General features: G+C 35.5%; 3 protein-coding genes across 3 annotated transcripts; 1 reads left to right on the top strand and 2 right to left on the bottom strand.

The window, feature by feature from the left end:
* The first annotated feature begins 610 nt into the window (after nt 1-610).
* LOC135746158 (uncharacterized) lies at nt 611-7293 on the top strand. Its single transcript, XM_073815302.1, has 4 exons — nt 611-624; nt 745-751; nt 2484-3093; nt 5889-7293. The coding sequence occupies exons 1-4, from the start codon at nt 611-613 to the stop codon at nt 6227-6229; spliced, it is 972 nt and encodes a 323-aa protein (XP_073671403.1). The 3' UTR covers nt 6230-7293.
* Nucleotides 6752-16989, bottom strand: LOC135746059 (sorting nexin-5). The gene is made up of 15 exons (XM_065264503.2): nt 16441-16989; nt 16318-16358; nt 16050-16157; nt 15847-15954; nt 15691-15760; nt 15469-15596; nt 14660-14743; nt 14299-14373; nt 14175-14205; nt 10932-11016; nt 9181-9220; nt 8987-9073; nt 8540-8629; nt 8289-8354; nt 6752-8211 (listed from the first exon to the last, which is right to left on the bottom strand). The coding sequence occupies exons 2-15, from the start codon at nt 16318-16320 to the stop codon at nt 8068-8070; spliced, it is 1119 nt and encodes a 372-aa protein (XP_065120575.1). The 5' UTR covers nt 16321-16358; nt 16441-16989; the 3' UTR covers nt 6752-8067.
* An 82-nt stretch (nt 16990-17071) lies between these two features.
* On the bottom strand, nt 17072-22932 carry ccdc174 (coiled-coil domain containing 174). The gene is made up of 11 exons (XM_065264502.1): nt 22794-22932; nt 22474-22578; nt 22283-22383; nt 19162-19220; nt 18930-19077; nt 18738-18833; nt 18501-18637; nt 18298-18392; nt 17988-18117; nt 17707-17868; nt 17072-17621 (listed from the first exon to the last, which is right to left on the bottom strand). Exons 1-11 carry the CDS (start codon nt 22833-22835, stop codon nt 17296-17298), a joined length of 1401 nt encoding a protein of 466 aa, XP_065120574.1. The 5' UTR covers nt 22836-22932; the 3' UTR covers nt 17072-17295.
* Nucleotides 22933-23468: the final 536 nt, after the last annotated feature.

Below are 23468 nucleotides of genomic sequence, written 5' to 3'. Positions count from 1 at the left end.
CTAATAGGCTTTAATATACCTAAAAGGCCTCCTGTCTAAGTAAAAATTGGTCCAACTCACCTCACCTTCTAGATGAAAATACCCTCTCAATTCCTATATACAATAATGAAGTTATAGGATGATTAAGTTCAACAAAATGCAGTTGTAGCACTTATGTCACTGCAATCGTAATAACTATGCTACTGGACCAGTTCTAGGTTCGTTGAGTGGTGTATGTTATATTAGAAAAGACACATGAGACGTGAAAACTTATATAAATTAATTAGCAGTTTACTGAACAGAAATAAAAATGGAATAGGTAAGTTAGTAAGATAAATAGAATAATTAGATAAATATATCAATATAGATTATTCAATAAATATATCAATAAATGTTTACCGTACAAAATTTAGATCAATAAATAATCAATAAATATTTACAGTAAAAGATGTGTCAATAAATAATCAATGTAGATCAATAAATAATCAATAAATGTTTATAGTAAAAGATGTATGTCAATAAATAATCAATAAATATTTACAGTACAATATGTATAATAAATAATTTTAAATCATTTATATTTAATCTTTTCTTATTTAAATAAGTTTAAATGGATTTAACTGGTTTAAGTATGGGTTTATTCTGGTTAGTTTTGTTCTTAGACCGGTCTATTAAATTTTAATCAGCTCTTTTAGAACAGTTGCTTAACTATTTTTAAGCTATTTGTTTCTAGTTTTCTTTTGAGTTAACTCTTCTTTCTTTAAGGGAACAGGTAAGTATTTTAGCGTGCTTATGTTAGTGTGATTGTTTCACTTTACAGGGTCTAACTTTTTTTTGCAGGTAATTGTAAGGATTTTAAATGTTTCTTTTGTTTGTGCAATTGCTATTAGAAAAATACATATGGACCTTGGTATTTATAAAATCCTCTGTACGGCCCTGCTCATGACAATAAGAATCCACTCTCAATAGTGTATGACGAGCTGTAGGTTTTTTAATCGGATCCCTATGTAAAAAATTACAAGCTACCCACAAGTCTAAAAAGCTGATTTGATTTGGGATAGCATCCAGGGTAAATGTTAAGAAATCAGAACAACTGTTTAGATAATAATAAAAACAATTTAGTTGTTCAGTTACCCGATTCAAAAAGACAGAAATAATCATCCAAATTAGTATATTAGAAGAAAAAGCATGTATCTTAGTTAAATGTAGGCCTATGTGTGTATTTGCTGCTTGTATTTTTTAATCTACTTATATTGATGGTTTGAGATTTATGGAACTTATATTTTGTTTACTAATGAATCATTGGAATATTGTATGTAATTACCTTCATCTGTGTATAATTAGCACTCCCATTTATATTGTTCTCCACTTCGTGAAAATAATACCTTGATAAAGGCGATTTACTTGCTGAAACATTGCTGGTAATTAATAAACTCTGCTTCAGTGAGTGTCAGGCGCCACCTGGTGGGCAGTGCTGAACATAGCCTACAGGTACACAAATCACTTTCGCACCATTTATCTCGAGATATTTGGTGCAAAACAGAGAGCACACGAAAAAGAGTGTTTGAAACTCGTAGCAGCAGATTCAAGCAGTTGTATTTATGTACTTGTGTTTGTGCTAGAAAATATTTCAAAAATAAAAAAATATTTGTGAAAAAATTTTTTTACCTACATGCAACTCTCATCGCACAGATGCACAAACTGATTTTGCGAATGTACAAAATTTGTGTGTGACTTCACATACTTTGATGCAGGTGTTCAAGTAGGTTTTGCACCATATTTACTGCAGCAATTGTAGCAAAAAACGTGAGCTTGTGAGTTTCTTAATCTGTGATTTGTAAAATGGGATTTGTGCAGCTGCACTGAAGGATTTGTGAATGTGTAACTGTTGTGTTGTATTTGAGGGAAAGAAAAAAAATCTACAAGTTTGCAACTCTTCATCTGTGACCTCAAATTTACTGATACACATGTGTGGATAATCTCTACAAATACAAATTCCACTGTCACAGGTGTGCAGTTGTTTTGCACCAAATATACCTTCATATACTGCTCGTGTCTTGAACTTTACAAAATGGCAAACACAGATCAACTTGATAATGACGTATACAATTTATATATTAGTACCAGCGTCAATTACAATACATATTTAAAATATGTTTAAAAAAATATTACAATATTATTTATAATAAAACTAAACGCTTAGCTCCTTAACTGATCACTTTTTAAATTATTTTTCAGAGAGTTTTAATTGCATATGATTTTAATGTCATTGCGGTTTGTTTGGAAGTTAACATGAAGTAGCCTACTGCTTAAGTGTTTACAGTATAAAATATAGTATATTTTATGTATAAAATAATTATGAAAAGAAACAATAAAGCAAAAATCTTATACATAAATCTTATTATTAGGTTTATGAGATTTCTGTGGATTATATTGTTAGCAAAAATTCTATTCAAAATAATCTGATTCGAGTTGAACTTTATCAACATATCTTATATTTACAGAATGTCTTTTCCGTGGGTGAACGTTCATATGGAGGAGAGGAGGTCAGTCATGATGGACACATTAACATACAAGACCTGACAATCAAGATTGAGGAAAATGCATCTCAAATTCGTATACGTTTTGTTAAAAATAAGTATCATCTAAAGATTCTCGACTATCTGCTTAAAGAAATCCCTGATTATCCAACCCCTGTTGAGTTTCACATCTCTGTGACTCATGTCACTGAAGAAAATGCTCTTCAAGAAATCTTGAATTCAGAGGGATTCAAGGCAAGAGAATATAAAGATGATACGTTCTCATGGTGGAGCCTGAAGATCAATGAAGAGACTATAAAGGAAGCTGAGCAGCGCTATCTAGAGGAAACCTTCCCAGACAGAACCCAAGAGCAAAGAGAAAAGCAGGAGACATTCCTGAATAAATTCACTACATCACCTGCATTCGACATTCAGAAATCACGCTATGGTAACTTTCGGTTCACATTTCCTCTGAATGAACTGATGGCAGCGTACAAGAATCAGATGTGTGGAGGGAAAGATCCGGTTCTCAGGGCATACAAGACCACATTTTACAGACAAGAGATTATGTATGTTGTTCTTATTCACAGCCCAGGGGCCCGTTCTTCGTACGTCGCTAACTCAGTTAGCTGGATTTGATTGTTGATGATTTGGCATGATCTTGGATTATTTGGTTCTTCGAAGCTCATTCTAAACTTGGTGTCATAGCAACAGGTCCCTAAGCTCAAACCTGCTCGGGAGCAGGCTTATTTCATGTAAACAAGATTAGTTTGTACCTTTTTAAGCGGATGTGATACGGAAAGTCTGACGCAGTCGCGTATTCTTCATTATACGAGCGCAATCTGCGTAAGATGCATGATTAATATAAAGAGCTTTTCAAATTCAACACGTAATAAAAAAAGAATATATTAATTAAATCTTTTAGCGATGTTATTTAAAAAATATATAATATAACAAATATATTTTCCTGTACTTGTGCGACTTGTTTTTGTGTAACAGGTGTTTGATTATTATTCTTAAACGAATGACATGCTGATCACATTCATTTTAAATTTGTTTGAATTTTCCTTAATAAAAACAGCAATTAATCCCAGCACTAATAGATGTTATGTACAATAAAGACTATTACTCAGTGTGAAATAATTTTCATTTGAATAAACTAATCTCCTATTTTAGTTTTGTCTTTAGATTGTCAAGTAGCTTTCAATGTCATGCATAAAAAGGGTTTTCGTTTAGTAATTTCTATCTGTTCTATCTTTAAAACGTTGTCTACAAATATGTTACCCTGTCCCTGTTCTGTGACAAAAATGACCAAAATAACCAAATAAGTTTTTTGCACATATTTTCACATATCTTTATCTTCTTTACTACACTTTTCTGTGCAGACTCAGCAGATGCAGGACTTTCAGTTAACGTGGAATACTGCTATGCTAATATAGTCAGAAATCAATTAAGAATAATGCAATTGAAGTAAACTTATTTAACCACTTGCATATAGTTTCTCTAAAGGACTACCATCTGAGAGGATTTCTTTACTGTCATGTGCATTGCTATCAGAAACGGTTGTATTTTATAATCTTTTGATGTAGAACAGGGGTTCTCAAAGTCCGGACTCCGGTCCGGATCCGGATCCGGACCCGACCGGAACTTGATCCGGACCCGCGTCCACTTCATATTACAAGTGCATTCATTTCTATGTGATTGATTAAATGTGTGCATTTGCTAATTTACAAATGCATATTAAACTTGTAAACCATTCGTTTAGTTTTTTTAAATTTAAGAGTATTCCTGGTCCGAAAATAAAACGAGTTATTTAAAAATTTCCTGTGTGACGCTGTAGCCGTCACACCCAGATATTATGCACAGCTACTCCATGTACTACGGCTTTTGGTTATTAAGTCCTTATCAATCTGAAATCACTGTTGGTTCGAGTCGTTTAAAACATGCATTTGAAAAAACACTCGTCAACCATAATCTTTATACATATTCTTTATTATCATGAAAATACCTGAAGAGGTTTGAAGAACAGCAATATAAATATATCCTTAAGACATTTCCTGGAGCTGCGTGTGTCTGGTTCTTCGGCTGCAGCGCATATTGAGTTTCTGCCCGAGAGCGCCCCCTGGCTTTTGGATGTATCGGCATTTCACCGTAATACATTGAGAAGCATATAGCAAGCATCATCAGCCAATTTATAGGTGCACCCCTAATTTTGGTCATTGTCTCCGCCAACCAATCACACTTTTTTTGCCATGGTTTATGCATCTGATGGAAAACAAACTTTGCCATTTCTCTAATTAGGTTGCTCTGTATTTTGCACCTGGTTACTTTTGGCATATTTCTTGTGTTTATGTTTAAAAAATGTTTTTACTTTAAATGCAAAATACACTTGTTATGTTTTTCCCAAACTATTTGTGTTGATTTGTTATATAAACAAGTGATTTACATAAAGTTATTACCATGCTTGACAATTTTTGTAATAACCCGTTTTTCCGGACCCACGAAAATGATGAGAATTCAGATTTGGACCTTTGAATGTAAACTTTGAGAACCCCTGATGTAGAATAACATTACCATTCCCTTACTGCACATCATACTTTATTTACCACATTATTGGAAACTGCTAAAAGTGTTGGTGTATTATCTACAACTGCACAAAAGAGAGGAAAACACTATCTTATAATACACTACAATTAAAATTTTATTTATCAGGAATTAAATTGTTGCATTGGCTGTCGGTTTAAGAAAGAGCAACTGCTCCAGAGATTATCTGTACAATCAGCCAGTTTAGAGACATCACTCCTGCCAGCACATCACATGAAGATGGAGGGCCACCACCTGTGTTTTTTTATTCTGCTTTTTAAGTTGCTGTTACAAACAGACAAAATAGCATTTAACTGTTTTTAAAAGAGACTTAAAGTACTTTAGGAGCATCAAATTTTAATTACAATCATTAATTTCAATCTTTGACAAGCATAGCAAAGATATCAAGATTATATTTTTACAGAAAATTTTGAATTATTTATGGTGATTTATGTACTAAAGTAGCTTTAACTGGGTTTTTAAATTCAGTCACATAAAACGTTCACAACCTTCCATCAATAGCTCTCAGACTGCAGGGGTTAAAAATGGGCGTGTTCTTGGCCATTGTAACAACTGGCCAATCACAGCGTGGCTGATCAGTGTTTCTACTATCGATATGTATTGACTTTTCTTGCAGTGCACGAACGCGCAGTGATCTCAGATAATTCAATCCTGCCATAATAATCATCAACAGCAGTGGTGTTCAAAGAACCAAATAATCGAGATTATAATTAGCCAGATCTAAACTTCTCGGATGTCTCATTTGATCTCGGATGTATTAAGCGACGTACGAAGAACGGGCCCCAGAAGACAATGAAAAGTTTAAGAAATTCCCAGAGATTGAATCCAGTTTATTATTTGATTATAATAATGATACAATTATCTGGAAAGCACAAGCAATTTGTGACAACATTAGGTATCAGTTGTTACTGGATCAAGATAATAAAATAGCAGAGACTAAAGATGTTAAGTGGAACCAGTACTATGTGTGGGATCATGTTGGCTTGGCGTTTCACTTCAGCGGGGTTCTACATTTCCCTAAAGAAAAGCTTAAACAGAGCATCACCTGTTGTGAAATAGACACAATAAACCTTTCAGGAAGTTATAGCTCGTCCCTTGAAGAAGCTGAAAAAAAATGTCTCGTTTGAAGTTAAGCCATGACATATCCAGTTTATGAGCACTGGATTAATGAAATATACTGAAAAATACAAATAATCATGTTTGGATATGTTTCTAAAAATACTTATAAAACAGTTCTGGTTCTTCATGCTGATTGGTTGAAACACGTTCTAAGCCGTGATAAAATACCCCAGTAAATCCACGGTTCAGACCACATTACATAAGTATCACTGCGCCACTGTTGCTGCGTACTGATTTATGAAAATAAACACCACAGTCTTTAATCATATTTTTAATTTGTCTACAATTGCACGATAAATGGCGATATCCAGATAAATGACAATAATCTCGTCTATAAAGAGAAAACGTTCCCTGAGGAGTTTCTACCTCAAATTCATATTTCCACTATCCACTGGGTTGCGATCTTACCCAACTTAAACACTGACGCATTCACTCAACACTGAAAACACCGTGTTTTGTTCAGGCTCGATCTGATCTTACAAATGTTCTTCTCAAAAATTGGTTATCTCAGCGTTTAGCTGGAATTTGAGAAGTGAAGAGAACCAACAAAGAACGTTTTTTTTTTTTTTTTTTAAAGCGGAGGGTCTTTTTTTAAAGCGGAGGGTCTGTTCTTTCATTTGATATTTAATGTTTAATTAAAGAAGATAATTTTCTGTAAGGCATTACACTAAAACTGGGTGGCAATTTAAAAAAAACGCTGACGGGGAAAGGGTTAAGCATGCTATATTTGATCATCACTTCAACAGTTGCACGATATAAATGGTAACGTTAATGTGTAAATTAGATAAACGTTGATTTATATTTATATTTTCATTGTGTCTTTGCTGACTCTGTGTTGGTTGGGATCTACGCTCTGTTTCAGGCACACTTGATTCTGAGGAACTACTTTGTTAGTGTAGTAACCCACTGCTTCTTGGGGCTTATTGCTTTATTTTAAAACCGTATGTTAAGTAAGTTAACTCCTCAAACTTGTTACAAGCATCTATAATAATGCTGAATTGCTTAAATGTTGGTTTGTATGATTTATAATATAACCATTTGTTTTACTAATAAATGAGAAATGTTATTACTACTGGAGTCTCTGGAGTCTAACTTTAACCTGGACAGGCTAACGCTTTTTGGTTTAGACTAGATTTGACCTTACTTTTTACACTACAAGACTAGATTTTGGAACAGGTGGTGTAAAATTAAACATCAGACTGCAAAAATGTGTGTAAATAATTTAAGAATAAACTTTATTGATTACCACAATAAAAAGTAGAGGAACATTAAATATGCAAACATCATTTCACTGTATTTATTTGTGCTTTATTGCAAGCCTATATAGAACAAAGTTTACATCTGACTGTAGTGCATGAGCTGATTGTGAATTTAATGTGTATACTTTAGCATTCAAGTTAGATTCAGTGTTTAAGGTTATCAAAACTATCAAAAAAAACAAAAAACCTTCCAATACACCTGGTTCATATTGATTCAATATTATTCCATAATTTCTACAATCAGAAAACCTGTATCAAATAATTGTGAGATTGCAAAGGGGAAAATGATAAACTTGTGATTTATAAAGTTGTTCTACCAAGAGCAGAACTATCATAAGGAGAGACCCAAATTGCATACTTGTGCATTATTCAACATTAGTTTTTTTAGTATAGTGTTTGTAGTGAGTTCATACTGAAAATTCCAACAAAGGAAGTGCAATTTAAGTACTGGATGATGCACTTGATGAAGTGTGGAAAGCTGGACAAGAATCAGACGAGACTATAGAGGAGTATTCAAAATACAACAAATAATAAACAGAATTTATGGAACAATCCATAACTTTAGCTTGTCATTATGGTTTTGCCATTTATTGTGAGTACAGGTTTCTGCAAGTTTCCAAATACTGGGAGTAGAGTCCGGCAAACTCCTTTGCTGTGGCGAGCTGTTTTTCACACCAGTCAACAAGGAAGTTCCTTATCTCATTTGCTCGAGAGCTATGGAAACGCTTGATCTGCCATAAATTGGTTAGACATTAGGCCCCCATATAATATTAACAGTAATAATAACAGCCACAGAGAGAGAGTTTACCTCTTGTTTAGCCACAGATGAGATGAGGGTGAATTCTTTCTCAGTAGATTTCTGAATCTCCTCCATCTACATATTTAGACAAAGAAACATTGTTCTTATATCAATGCTTTGTTTTGTGTTCAGCCACACCCACAATATACAAATATGAATCCATGCCCACTGGCACATAGTAATCCACATTTCTGTGCTTGTTTATGTGGCCAAATAAAGAAAACATAAAAATGAGAAATAAACAAGAGACTAAAACATACCACCTCTCTCTTATTGGCCTTGGCTTTCTCTGTATTCCTTTTAGCAGATTCTAATTCTATCAGTTTACAAGTTCTTCTGAAAAGCATTTCCTGAAACAACATGTAAACAATTACTGTATTGTCAATGTAATAAACCATAAGATCATTTATTACATTTATGAGATCCTGAGTATCATACCATTCAAAAGAAAATATATGTACAGTACAGGATCTAGCTATACACATACTGTAAATAGAGTAAGGGCTACCAGTAAGGTTCATATATTTGACTGAACATTTCTTATTATCTTAAAGGTGCAATGTGGTACATCTAGAACAATCTCTTGACAGAAATGCAAATACAAAACACATAACTATATTATCAGTGGTGTGTTTAATTTTATACATTTGTATGAATAATTGGTCATGTGTTACTGTATAATAAAATGACTTTGCAAAAACACATACTTTCTCTGCTTCTTCATAGCGAGACTCCAAGTCCAGTCCCAAACCAAGAGTGGAGAGATTGTTACTAGCAACCGTCTCAAAGTTTCTCTTCAGAAACAAAACCAGATCAACAAATTAAGCGGTTAGGTAAAATATTCATATTTGTATAGGTTTGAGTGTCAAATTCAATATTTTTTACTGTGAATTGGCCTTACCTTTACCGCCTCCATGATATCTGACAACTTCAAGCATATCCTGAAGAAATCATAAAGTCTAAATTATTGGATAAACTGCACCTCACCATTCTCTAATAACAGACCCTGACACATAAATGTACACACACAAATACAAAAACATATTCCTGCTACACACACTCTCCATAGCCCCATACAGAAATCTGACATAATACTTTATGTATGGATTGCAGATACACTGTCAGAAAAAAAGAAATAAACCTTTGAGGGTACCAGCCCAGCGACAAAAAAAGTTATAGTTTTGTACCGTTTTTCTGACATGCACATACTTGTACATTCTTTATGTAATAAATATACTTGTCTTGTGAAAATTCAAGTTGTTAAAGGAAAACACCACAGTTTTTCAATATTTTATGTTCTTACCTCAACTTAGACAAATTAATACATACCTATCTTTTTTCAATGTGTGCACTTATTTCTTGTACAGCGCGTCCTGAATGTGTTAGCATTTAGCCTAGCCCCATTCATTCCTTAGGGTCCAAACAGGAACAAATTTAGAAGTCACCAAACACTTCCACGTTTTCCCTATTTAAAGACTGTTACATGTGTAGTTACATGAGTAAGTATTGTGGCACTAAATAATAGTTTTTGAAAACTATATTGTATGGCAGAAGATTAGTTAGTTTGCAGCACTTTGACCCAGCGCACAGTAACATCATCACTCCTGACTACTCCCCCTCTCGCTCAAACTTCCTTTAACTCTTGCCCCGCCATTGACGAGATATCTCGTCAATTAAGAGAAAACGCTTCCCCGCCAATGACGAGATTTTCCGTCTTTCCGTCTTTTCCACCAGGTAGCGCCCTTCCGCAACGTTTTAAACCCGGACGTATTTCCCTATGGCAAGTGGCTGCATGTCCGTGTCTGTTTTAAAGATCGCTCTGAATGGGATCTCTATGAAAAGTCCGTCACAAAAATGGAATTATCTCTGCTTTTTGCTCAAAATGTGGTGTTTTTGCAGAAACCTACCCATATTCAAAAGCTGATTATAAAAGAACCACTGAAGGTAGGATGAAACGTTTTTTTTTTTGTTTGAAAGCAGAGGGTCTGTTCTTTCATTTGGTATATTGTATGTTTATATATTTAAAGAAGAAAATTTTCTGGAAGGCATTAAACTTTGGTGAAAATCATGAAAAACGCTGGTGCTGGCTGGCAACTTTTTTTAAAACGCTGGCGGTGAAAGAGTTAATATTGCTGCACCCGAAGTCGAAGTGCTGCAAACTAAGTGCTCTTCCACCATACAATATAGTTCTAATTTTTTATCCGCTTAAAAAACGTTTTGTTTTGTGCCACCATACTTACTAGTGTATACTACTAGTGACTCATGTAACAGTCTTTAAATAGGGAAAACATGGAAGTGGTTTGGTGGCTTCTTAATTCATCCCTGTTTGGATCCTGTACAAAGTTGAAGTGCATGCATTGAATAAAGATAGGTATGTATTAATTCGTCTAAGTTGAGGTAAAAATATAGTAAAATATTGAAAAACGCTGGTGTTTTCCTTTAACAAAAGCATGTGACAATTACGGATACATCTATTACACTGTGTAAATAAAAAACACATATCTCCACTTATATTTGAAGAGTTCGAAATGGAATATAACATGTATGTCCACACATATAAAGTACAATTTAGGATTTGCTCATAGACAGATTTTTGTATGGTGTACACAAATACATTTACACACAGGGTAACTTTATGAAGTAAATTCTAACTTGGAGAAAGCGACAGCAGGGTCATCATCCTGATTTACACAGAGATGGAGAGATGTGGAAAAATGCCCACAGGCCAAAGCAAGCTCTGCAAAAACACAAACACATGCGGTATTACAGCATATCTTCCAGCCAAATATCAAAATGACCCCATGATTTAATCACCCTTAAGCAATCTGAGATACACACGTCCATCATCTTTCAGGCGAGCCCATTTGGAGTTATTTTAGCTTTAAAATGGTAGAAAACAGGAATCAGGAAACAATTCTGACTTCAAACCCCAAAAAAGTGCATTCATCTTTCACAGAAGTAATCCACACGGCTCCAAGGGGTTAATAAAAGGTCTTCTGCATTAAATCAATCCGATTTTGGAGCCGTGTGGAATACTTCTGTGAAGGATGAATGCACTTTTTCAGGGTTTAAAGTCAGAAGTTATTCCCTGATCCCTGTTATGAAGCTAGTAAGAGCAATTTACTAAAATAACTCCCAACGTGTTCGTCTGAAAGATGATGGACATATGTATCTCTGATGGCTTGAGGGTGAGTAAATCATGGCAGGGTTCCTACAGGTTTCTTCAAGTTAAATTCAAGTCTTTTTAAGACCTTTTTAAGACCATTTATATAAAAAATTAATACCCATTTCACGTCCCTACCCGCAAAGAAAAACTAAAATCCTTGAACTTGTGTTCATTTATTTTTCCGATGTGAAATGGGTAAAAGATGATAAGCCAAGCAGGTGTGAAAAAAAATTTCAGTAGGCCACAAGAAAGTTTGCCAAACAATGTTAAGTTGTTAAGGAATTTCTGAGATTTTATTTGATTTTTCCCGCTTCTCCTTTGCCTGTTGCTGTGTTGTGTTGCAGTCTATGGTTGTGGTGATCTTCATTTACTGAAGGTATCACGTGTTCGCAGTATTTTGTACTGTGACCCGGGACTGTGTTGCGTTCTCAATTATTGGATCCGCCACTCTTTATTTATACTACGTTATTAAACAAACAGAGCAGCAAACACATGTATGTTCAAAAAAGAGAAAGGTAATCTAAGCCCTCACACCCAGGCAAATATCCAGATACTTAGGCTACATTGCCACCGACCCCTGCCATCCCTACCAACCTATGTATATAGAGTAAAATGAAATTCGAAAATCAAAAGACGCCGACATTAATTTGGAATATTCAATTTAATTTTTTATGTTAAACCAAAACTCTTATTGAACTATCTAGCACTTCTTCTTGCTTTACTCCTTCCTCTTCTTCCTGGCCACCTCCTGCAACGTATCCAGGGCCTTCCATCTGGCTGCATTCATTTATATTAATTTCACATTATATTTAATAAATCCAACCATAAATGAACAAAGCTGACAATGTTTGTCAAAGCATCACAAAACACTTTACTGTTTTTGCACTGACATATGAAGCAATACTTGTGTAAATGACCCCTTTTATCAAACTCTTTTGAATACAATAATATGTATAGTATATTAATGATAGAAAGTGCAGGTCTAGAGATTATAAATGTAATTGGTGTGTTATGGTTTATGTAGTTTTCTTTCCTTTTTAGATAGAGCAGAAGCAGTAAAAGTGCCTCTTTTAATTCCTCTCTTGCGGATTAAAAGAGCTTTATCCACTTATTATTTTAGATTCAAAAGTCTACTTGCTGTCCCAGTGAGTTTTTATATTATGTGAGTGAGTTTTATTATTGACGAACCTGGCACAGAGTTCAGTCAGGTTCTTTTCAAGGATGTGGAATCATTGGCGTTTTAGTTTATATGTACATGAGTAAGTGTAACTGTATGTGTCTATGTGTGTATATCTGTTGTTTGTTGTTTTATGGACCAAGACAGAGTGTCCTTAATAAAAATAAAAAAAGATTATTATATCTAGAGTCAGCTTGAGCTTTGCTCGTGCAATGGGCTTGACATTCACAATTCTTTTTTGCTACCATCTCTGTGATCTTTGAGCAAACTTTTTATATATATATAAACTTTTTAGATATTCATTAATAATAATATTATTAAACAAAGGGACGGAGAAAGAAACTGCAGCGCGTGGTCGTGACTTTCAAACCAAGCCAGTTGTTATCGCAATAGAAACGGAGGCACGCAGCTTGAAACTGCACGTGAACATTAGCGCTGACTGACTCTGATCACGGCCGTTTTCCAATCGCCTCGGGTTTTACACATAATGTTAATCGGACCCTCTATGCATACAACTCTGCTCAAGTTCAGAAACATGTGACGCTGAACTCGCTTCATGTCGCACCCAATTCATCGAGAAACAGCGAGCACGTGAACGTACAGCAGACTCATCGGGAGAGACACGATGTGCTTGCAACCAAAATGCCATTAAAGCGTAACTAAACCCCTGGTCAGAGCCTGACTCCACCCACTGGCAATATTTGAAAAATGCAAGAAAGGTGGGCAGATCCCAACAGAGATAGAGGGGACGAACTAAGCTCGAACCAAGTGTGTGGTGAGATCGTAACAAGGGCGTGGTGATCTTGAACCTGCTTACGTCACGGGTCATTTTTTGGACCCAACATCCAATAGGAAAATTCAACTGCAGTAGCCACCGTTCAACCTGAAGAGGGCAGCACTCACTCGTTTTTACACCATATATTGTTAAAAAACCTACTAAAATCAATGAACAGCACTAATAAACCATCATTCTTACAGATCATTAACTAAAAAAAGTTGGATTAGGGTTTAGTTACTCTTTAATAATAAAAAGCCGCAGGCGCCGAAAAGCGATGTGTTTGCATCCCTGATTTAATCAAAATGTGGTTGACAAAGAAACTTTTAAGGAAAAATATGGAGAAGTTACATACAGCACAATTTTTAAGACCCAGACATCAAAATTTAAGACTTTTTTAAGTCTTTTTAAGGTATTATTTCCAAATTCATAAATTCAATGCTTTTAAGGCTTTTTAAGACCCTGCGGGAACCCTGCATGGGGTAATTTTAATATTTGGCTGGAGTATCGCTTCAACTCTATGGACCTGGTCCCGGGTCCAAAATTGTGTTATCAAGATCCATGTGATATCCCTGTGAAACTCTGCTGTTATGGTATCATTTGAATGCTCAGAGTCTCAGAAGTGCCCTACATTGGCATTTATGGGGAGAATACATTTTGAAATCAAATAAACCCTTGAAATTGGGTAGGCCTATGCCAACTTCAGTTGGAAATACAAAACATTGTTTTGAACAATGCAGATCATGCAAATCTAACGTAAATAATGCATTGACTTACTTTGCTCAGTCATCACAATATCAAGTAGTTTCTGTTAAGGGCAAGAAAAAAAGCACACAAAATTGCTTATTAAAATTCTGCTAATTCTCCGGCTAGAAAGGTTATATTGTTTCTGCAGTTTTACCTCCGTGGCAACCTTTGATGAAGCTGCAAGATTTGTGTTTTTGTATCTCTCATTCTGAAAGAAGGTATCCACATCCTGAAGGGTTTTCAATTAATATTTCAGACACATACTGATGTATTAATAACGTTTATATATATATACATACACAGTGTTAAGTGACTTATATGTACAAAGGACTTTAACAGATGGATGGACATCCGCATGAACTATTTACAAGAAACATGCAAATTTTCATAAACACAAATACTCAGCTCTCACACATACACACTTACACAATCTAGTAGAAACTACATTTATTTTCATACTAAAACATTGTTTGGTAAATTTGTGAAGATCCTCTGAAACTCCCCAAACCCATTACCTTGTGACTTTCCTTCCTCATTTCTTCCACAGCCTGACTGAGGCGATTAAATATTCCTTTCCTGCCTCGTTGTTTTCCTGGAGACTGGACAAAATACACAGCAATCACAGAAGGCAATGACATCTTCCTAGCAATGATTTTATACATTGTTGGGTGCGTCTATTTAATCAAAATGTATTACCAGTCTTTGTATTACTGTATACCTTGTATTTGTTATCCAAAAGTGACTAACATGTGCATGCATTACCACTTATTGCCAACTTTCCCGTTTATTAGCCTAATTTATTTGTCCCGTGGCCCGTTTTTTGACTGCTACGCTGATACAGCGCCACCAAAACCGAGAGGCAGATAACGTCAAAATCCCGCGAGAGGAGACTGCTATCGAAATGCTCTCGCGGTACTTTGATGTCATCAACCTGTCAGTTTTTGCGGCGCCAGAAGCAGCAACAACAGCAGCACACGGCAGTGTCACAAGTGTTGTAGACAAATATTAAATGTTCATTCGATTAAAGAACTGTGTTAAAATTAAATGAACAAACTATTAATAAACCTACCGTATGTCGCCAAGGTATACGAGGTATAAATTAATATTTAATTAGAAGATTCGCTATCATTTTGACAAATGGCTTAAAAACTATACACAAAACCATAGCTGCAGCAGGCCATCTATGATTTTCTCCCGTATTTCAGAGTGAGAAAGTTGGCAACCCATTGAGTTATACATGTAAAGCATAATATCCTTTTCATTAAATTAATATTATTCTGAAATGTAAAAAACAATAATATTAAAACTAGTGTTTGTAGGCCACCTCTGAGTTAATAAGAAAGATGTCCAGCGGTTTGCATTTGCTGAGAATTGGGTGTGTCGCCACCTGCTGGAGATAAAACTCCAACGCCTTACAATAGCTCTGCCAACCCTGTCCAAGAGCCAGAAAACCTGCAACACAGACATCCATGGTTATACTTACACACGTTGAAATGAAAATTGAAATTAATAAAATTGACGGCTTACATATACGTTTAATACACACCTAGTTGTTTGACTGATTTAGCTTGTGTGTTGGACTGTGATGGTAGTGCTTTAGATGGCAAAGGGGGAAACTGGATGAAAAAAATATGAAATTTATGAACATTCTTGGAAAATCAAAAGTCAAAGACAAAGTATAGGGTTTGCCTTAAGCACTCACTATGATTCCTTGAAGTCCAGGTATATTTTCTTGTGAGAAAAGATTCTGCTGAAGCCAATCAAAGTCCTCGTATGTTCGAAACACACATACACCAACACTGCTATTCGACTGAGGAATTAAATTAAGAAATACCAATACACAAAAAACATTTAAAATATTTTATACATTTATAAGACCTAGATTTAAAGCTATGGAGATCTTACTTTCTGGGATGCAATTGCAAAAGTCAGAGTATCTCCATCCTGTGTGACATCAGTGATTCTGATACTGCTTGCAGTAACACTTAGTTCTGCTTTAGCATTATATTCTTCCTAAAACACTCATAAAACACACTCATTTACACAGTATAAACAATGTAAAACCTGATTCTTGCATTTAGTGTATAACAATTGCAAAACCTCAAGTGAATAGTTTTTTCTGCAAATGTTACTAACTGGTCATGTGATAATCACAACCAAAATGGTTACTTACCATCTCTCTGGCATTCAGCAGGTTTCCAACCTTTGTTTAATCTGTGATTCGTAAGAAAAAATTGTAACGAGTAAGAAAAGTGTGAATGAGTTAATCATTTGACTTAGAAAACTGTCTACCCACCTTTGTCTGCTTTCTCTCCCTCCCTCTCTTTGGTTCACACAAAAGCTCAAAATGCTTGCACATACATTCTTCTAGAGCCAGGATATCCTTCAAGTCAAAGGTCACTGTGGTCCTGTGATTTGGTTTTTATTTGAAATTTTATCCAAGTTATATCCAACAAATGCGTCCACTTTGCAAGTGCAATTTCAAATGTGTGAATTCACCATGTATGCATATTTCACATGCGAACAAGGTAACTTTTAAAACGCCCATCTTAAGCTAATAAGTAACCAAACATAAAGTTTCACTGCAGTCAGGTGCAACTTATAAACTTTGCCCAGTTTACCAAAAATGCACACAAGCACATTTAAGCGGCCTGTATGTAAGATCCATTTTAAGACAAAACTATCCACCATTAGAGATAATGCTAATACATAATGCTTTTATTACATACATACAGAATTAGCCAAAATCTCAGCTTGTGGTATTATTGCAGTTAAAAATGTATTTGTTTCACGACTGAATCAATTGACTTTAATGTTTTTTTTAATCTAAGAATGTTGAATATATTGTTAATAATTGTTAATAATTGTTCTGTTTAGGAGTGAATGAATAAATGTCGCAAAATCAATTGGAAGAAAGAATTAACATATGAAAAGCAAAATATGTTTTTATTTGGAATTATATTCATCTACTTAAATAGTAGCATCCATGTCAAATTAAACATAATAAATTATTCCCAGGGAGGCTGCATACCTAAAAAAAAAGGTCCTGCAACAATATACAGCAAAGGAATCAAAGATTAATCAAATTCAAAATGCAACCTAGCCAACCACTTCCAAATTATATTCGTGGGCCATTAAAAGAGTTTTCAGCTCAGGTGGAGTGTTTGTAGTAGGACAAAAGGTCATCCAGACTTTGTGTGTGAGCAGCCTCTGGTTGTGGTTGTTGCTTATGTTGAGTTTCTGTAAATGTGGATGTATTAAAAGCATGTGTAGGGGCGGGTATGTCGCCTGTGTCGTTTTCGGGCACCCTCTGTGATTCGGACCAATTATTAAAGGAATGTTTTGCTTTGCCCTGCCCCTTTTCTGGAGCTCGGCTGTGATTGGCCTTCCTGCCGTCTGTGAAGTAAGCAGAGGGAGGCGCGAACTCTGTATCTCGCTCCTCTCGACGGCGACTTGTCCACTGACCCCATGAGAACTCTGGAAAGAAAATTATGTTTCAATTGACAAAAATATAAATAATAATAGAGCAAATGACAAAAAAAGTTTAATAAACTTGTATTACCTTTGCCTCTGTCCCACTCTCGAACATGTGGAATCCCAGGTTTAGTGTCTTTCCTCTCCTGGATCTCCACCTCCACTTTTGGTACCGTGGTAGGGGCTGGAGGTCCAATTAAAGCTTCTTCATCATCGTCTTCGTCATTCTCAGCACCATCGGCAACAGACGCTAAAAAGGACAAAGATCTCAAAATAATCCCAAAATAGCCAAATGCAAAAACTAAGAAACTGTTACCAAATAAGGATGTACATGCTCTGTATGCTTTATAACAAACAAATAACACATACCATCGTCTTCAGCTCCGGGCTCCAGCTTGCCTTTCTTCATCCTCCTCATCCTCACTTTAGCTAACCGAGCTTGAAGCATAGCTTTCCGCTTTTCCTTCAATTGCTCTCGTTTGCTGCGCTGCTCTGTTGTCTTAAGAGAAAAAGAGAGGATTGGACAAATAAACAAAAACTGTATTGATTCTCATATTTTATTCTGAATAGATAATCTTTGTTTGATGCTCCTAATCTCATAAATAGATTATAAGACTTAACCCTGGATTTCACAGACAGGGTCACACATTATTTAAATTTTATATTTTGTTTATCTTACCTGGTCTCTCAGCATATCTAGAGCCTCTCGCTGTTTCCTGCGTTGCTCTTCATCCTGAGAAAAAGCAAAATATCCGACACCGAGCTCTCTGGCCTCTGAAACCCATTTACAAGCACAAATTTAAAGGAGCTACTGTGCAAACACAATTCTGTGCACTTAAAAGTGTTTAGTGTGTCAACAATGAGATCAATCCTCTTCATCACCTTGTTTTCTGATATCCTCATAGTGAATGGGTCCGACAGGTTTATTCATCTGTTCCTCCTCCTCTCTCTCCCACTCTTCTCTTTGCATTTCTCTCCTCATGTCATCAGATAACAGAGTCCTGTCAGTTCCAGTCACCCTGCAATGACAAACACAAGAAACACAAGGGAAATCGGTTGAATAGGTTTGTTGCATGGCAATACTGTGCATATAATTTCCAGCATGGGATTGAAAATTGCCTCTTGCTCTGGAGATCTTGGTCCATTTTCTGAAAATCTGGTAGATCTTTTTTCAGACATCTTCGGGAACGTCCTAAAGCATCAACATAATCCACCCTGCAAGAGGAACAGCGGAGAAAGCCACAGAATGTTGAGTTTAAATATTACATTTGAATGCAGATAATCATGATTGCAATACACGTCAAAGCATACCATTCCTCATCTGCGTTCTGTGGGGGTGGGATAGGGATGTTCACATCAGCACCCCTCCCGTATCGGTCCTCTGCTTCATGTGTCTCATTCCTCCGGTTGATAATCTTCTGGGTAAAGTCCACTAGGTAAAGACTTTCAGTCTCCTCATCTAAAAAAAAGACAAGCTGTTTTGTTTCATTTCCTTTTAAACTTTTTTTAAAAAGTTGTACAAGTCAAGAAAACCAGCATATACCTGGGAAATCTCCTTTTGTCATCTGCTCATAGAGACGTGCCTTTTCTTCTAATTTCTGCCTGTTTATGACAAAAATACTTGATTATATTGTACATAATGAACTTGTAAGGTAAACACAAATGTAAAGATGTATTTGGATTTGTGCTTGGTCAAAAAATTATTCTTTCATAAGTACCAACTGCTGAATGTACATTATATTGCTTATTACACGGCCACTTGCCACACAAGTAAATCATTTGACACAAAATATTGATTTGAAACATTGTATTAGCTCATTTTATTTCAAACATTTCTTGACAAAGAGAGAGAGAGCGTAGTGATACATTAAACGTATAAGTAGTACTGGTCAAGATGACTCGCAGTACCCAGGTGTGGTGTGTTATCAGTTTTAGCGGATGATATCAAAAGATAACAGACCTCGCGACTGACCAATCAGAATCAAGTAATCTATCTATAAATATTAAATACTCTTATCTTTTAGTATTTGGTAGTAGGGCTATCAAAAAGATTAAATAATCGTCTCATCGCGATTGTTCAGATCACCGCAATGATTGCACATCTCTTTAAAAACACAAGGGGGGGCTGCAGCGCTTGTATAAACAAGACAGTATCAGATGACATTCCTTAACTAACAGTGTAACGCTGCAAAACTTTGATGGACAGTTTGAACTGCCAGATAAAACATACATTTGTAAAACAGCAATTCCAAGTTTAGGGAAGTGAAGGATGCTATTCTTAAGGATCTGTAAGGGATTTATTTATTTGCAGCCACTACAGATATGGTCTGTAGTCTATATGACCTTAGTAGGATTGGCTGCTATTTAAGGCCTTATCTGGTATAGTTTATTTTGATTGAATTTTTATGTAATTTTTCAGACACTTTATTGTTTATTTCTTATGAAGAATATTCAGATTTATTCATAAAATAATTACTTTTAAATATGTGTTATGTGTTTTAATATTTACTGCCAGGTAAACATGGCAAAATATTTAATTTAAATCACAACAATGTTTGAAAAAATTAAAATTTAATAAAAAATTATTTAATAAACAAACAAAAAATATGAGAATTAAATGTCAAAGTAATAAAACAGGCAATTAATCGTCACCTTTAAGGGACACTACACTTTTTTGAAAATATGCAAAATTTCCAGCTCCCTTAGAGTTAAACATTTGATTTTTACTGTTTTGCAATCCATTCAGCCTTTCTCTGGCTGTACCACTTTTAGCATATCTTAGCATAATCCATTGAATCTGATTAGACCATTTAGCATCGCGCTTAAAAGTAACCAAAGAGTTTCGATATTTTTTGTACTAAGACCGACAGACAATTAAAAGCTGAGCTTTTCCGATACGGCAAGAACTATACTCTCATTCTGGTGTAATAATCAAGGATTTTGCTGCTGTATCATAGCTGCAGGAGGCGCATTGATATTACGAAGCGCCCGAAAGAAGTCCCCTTGGTAACTTTCAATCAATAGCAGGGGACTATTTTCTGCGTAATATCCAGGGCCGCCTTAACCTAATGTGAGGCCCTGGGGCTGAGAGGTTTTGGAGGCCCCCCATACCCTCAATTTATAGTCTTATTAAAAAAAAAGTGTAATATCTAGGTAATCTACATCACAAAATGCATTAGTTTCTTTCAATACATCCAACAGTGAGTTTTCCCTCTTTGACCCAGAAAACACCATAATATCATTATTAACATATCACTGAGCCCACTTGAGCATAAACACAAGACAATTTATGTAACAACCACACACAGCAACTTGTGCTGAAAATAAAACCAAAATGTGTGAGAGTATATATGTTTATAAGCTTTATAGTTGTTGGAATATACAAATTTGCAGAAAATTGCCACTCACTAACTAAATGCTCAGCACAGTTTTAAAAATATAAGAAGTTAAAGTTAGTTTTAAAGTGAAAATGCATTAATGTTAAGAAAAGATAAGTCTTATAGACAGAATCTTGTTTTTTAATCAGTTATTTATTTTGTAGGCTATTAAAAATATAGTATGCATTGTATTTAGTATTTATGCATATTACGCATGTAAAACGAACACATATGAATATTTACAAAACAGAACAGACAGGGAACATACCTGTATATAAGATCTTTAGATAAGGACATTATAAATATGAATGGTGCGATCAGGGGATGATCATAAGAGATGGTCTTGTCGCGCTTTGACTTGCACATTTACCGTTGTGTCGTCTTTCTAAACCAACAGATGTACTGTGAGCTAACATCGCGTCAGACTACATCGCAACAGCTGCGCACGCGTCACTGATATAAACGCGAGTAAACTTAAACTTTATAACAACGAACAGCATTAATATGTTCGGGTACTCTTTTCTTTATTTGGCAGCACAGTATCTTGCGCACAGTTGGAGAGACTTCTGCATGCCAGAGACTCAGCTGCACGAGCACAGAGAGCGAGCGCGCACGCGAAAGATAGAGAGACCTGCACCTCAGTGCTTATTATGAAATTTCAGAAATTACTCTTTCATTTGTTGGTGGATTATTTCCCGTTTCTCTGTGACTGTCACACTCAGTCTAACATGTAGGAATGCCAAGTTGAAAACGCGCACATTACGCGGAATAGAAAAATCTGTTACGTAAGTTACCACGGACCAGTCAGCACCCATGTAACGTGCAGTTAGAGTGATTGACAGATAACCTGACGAGTTACAAAACAATATGAACGTGAACTTGGGAGGCCCCTGAACTTGAGAGGCCCCTGGGCTTCAGCCCAGGTAAGCCCGTGCATTAAGGCGGCCTTGGTAATATCATATAAAATATAAAACACTTATTTTGTTATTTTTTAGCAGGATGCTAAATGGTCTAATCAGATTCAATGGATTATGCTAAGTTATGCTAAAAGTGGTACCGCCAGACCCGGAGATCAGCTGAATGGATTCCAAAACGGTAAAAATCTAATATTTAACTCTAGGGGAGCTGTAAAATTAGCATATTTTCAAAAAAAAGTGGAGTGTCACTTTAAACCAGCTTATGCTGGTCCTTGCTGGATTTTTCAGTAGGGTAAGGTTTTCATGATCTCTATCAAACAAATAGTGCAGCATTAAATGAGCATATCTGCATGTTTAGTAGCTCACCCACCTGGATTTATCTAAAGTGAGTTCTTCCTCTGTGGTCTGCTGAACGTCCTTCTGCGCTCGCGCATTCACTCCTTCATTTTGTTTACTCCAGATGTTGGGCTTCTACGTGCACACGCAAACACACAAGACCAGTCAAACAAAACAAACGTCTTAATGCAGTCATAAATGTATAATCCTATAACTATGTCTTACCTTAATTTTTATTTTCTGCGTATGTGCATCTCCTGCATCTTGGCCAAGTCGGTCCTGTTTAAACTCCTCTTGTTTCCGATATAATTCCGCTTTCAGGTCAACCAGCTGAAATGCAGATTAAAAACTGACGTTATACAAAATGTTTAAAACGACTTCATTATTTTTAAGATTACAAACATACACACAAGGCATGTTCACCAGCAGATATCGTGCTAAGCTAACTACTTGCTGCGTACAAAAACAAGCTAACATTTACTGTAAATCGCTCTCTGTAAGTTAGTTCAGACTCAGAGCAACATCTTCACCTACGAACTACTTACCGATGAAGCTGTAACCTTATACTGTTTCTTTTTTGTATCCATTTCAGCTCTAAATTTTTAGCAATACATGCTAAAACACTGACATACAGTGTAAACACAACTTCTAAATGCCGAAAGCTGGAGTGCATAGCCTGCCATCTAGTGTACTGGAGTTTACACTACAAGAGTATTTATTTAGGCTACTTAGATCTGAAACAAACTTATAACAAACCATAAAATACACATATTATTCACAAATAATATAAATACAATACAAAACAGTCTAAATACAAAATAAACTAATTAAAAACTAAATGTCCATCATATTTTCTTTCAAAAGGTGCACCTGCTTTTAAACTTTAAAAATTTTACTGAAATTCAGACTCTTTTATTAATAGTTATGTCTCTTTGGACAAACGTTTCGGTTAAATGGCTACTTATGGTTAAATGTTTCATAGAAACTATTATGCCAGTCAAGCACACCTGCTGTGGCATGCAATAACTCGGTGGTCTGGTAACACATCCTCTCCATCCACATTGCTATTGACTCAGCAAGAACATCTGTGCTGTACAACCAAATTATATGTTTGAAATTCCAAGTTTTTATTTGCCATCATCGGTTATCATCATTTTCATCACCCTAGAGTAAATACATTTGTGACACAACACACATACAGCAGTGCTTTGTCGTCAAAA

The sequence above is a fragment of the Paramisgurnus dabryanus genome, chromosome 7, assembly GCF_030506205.2.
Source record: "Paramisgurnus dabryanus chromosome 7, PD_genome_1.1, whole genome shotgun sequence".
NCBI lineage: Eukaryota > Metazoa > Chordata > Actinopteri > Cypriniformes > Cobitidae > Paramisgurnus > Paramisgurnus dabryanus.
The sequence above is the reverse complement of the archived record's forward strand: the minus strand, read 5'-3'. Positions and strand labels throughout refer to the sequence as shown.

Coding starts and splice junctions, on each gene's coding strand:
- ccdc174 (XM_065264502.1), bottom strand. CDS start 22,835: ATGGATACAAAAAAGAAACAGTATAAGGTTACAGCTTCATCG. Junction 22,579..22,793: donor ATAAGGTTACAGCTTCATCG/GTAAGTAGTTCG, acceptor TCTGCATTTCAG/CTGGTTGACCTGAAAGCGGA. Junction 17,622..17,706: donor AGAGTGGGACAGAGGCAAAG/GTAATACAAGTT, acceptor TTTTCTTTCCAG/AGTTCTCATGGGGTCAGTGG.
- LOC135746059 (XM_065264503.2), bottom strand. Junction 9,074..9,180: donor ATATCATGGAGGCGGTAAAG/GTAAGGCCAATT, acceptor TTGTTTCTGAAG/AGAAACTTTGAGACGGTTGC. Junction 8,212..8,288: donor CATCTGTGGCTAAACAAGAG/GTAAACTCTCTC, acceptor AATTTATGGCAG/ATCAAGCGTTTCCATAGCTC.
- LOC135746158 (XM_073815302.1), top strand. Junction 3,094..5,888: donor TGTTCTTATTCACAGCCCAG/GGGCCCGTTCTT, acceptor AACGGGCCCCAG/AAGACAATGAAAAGTTTAAG.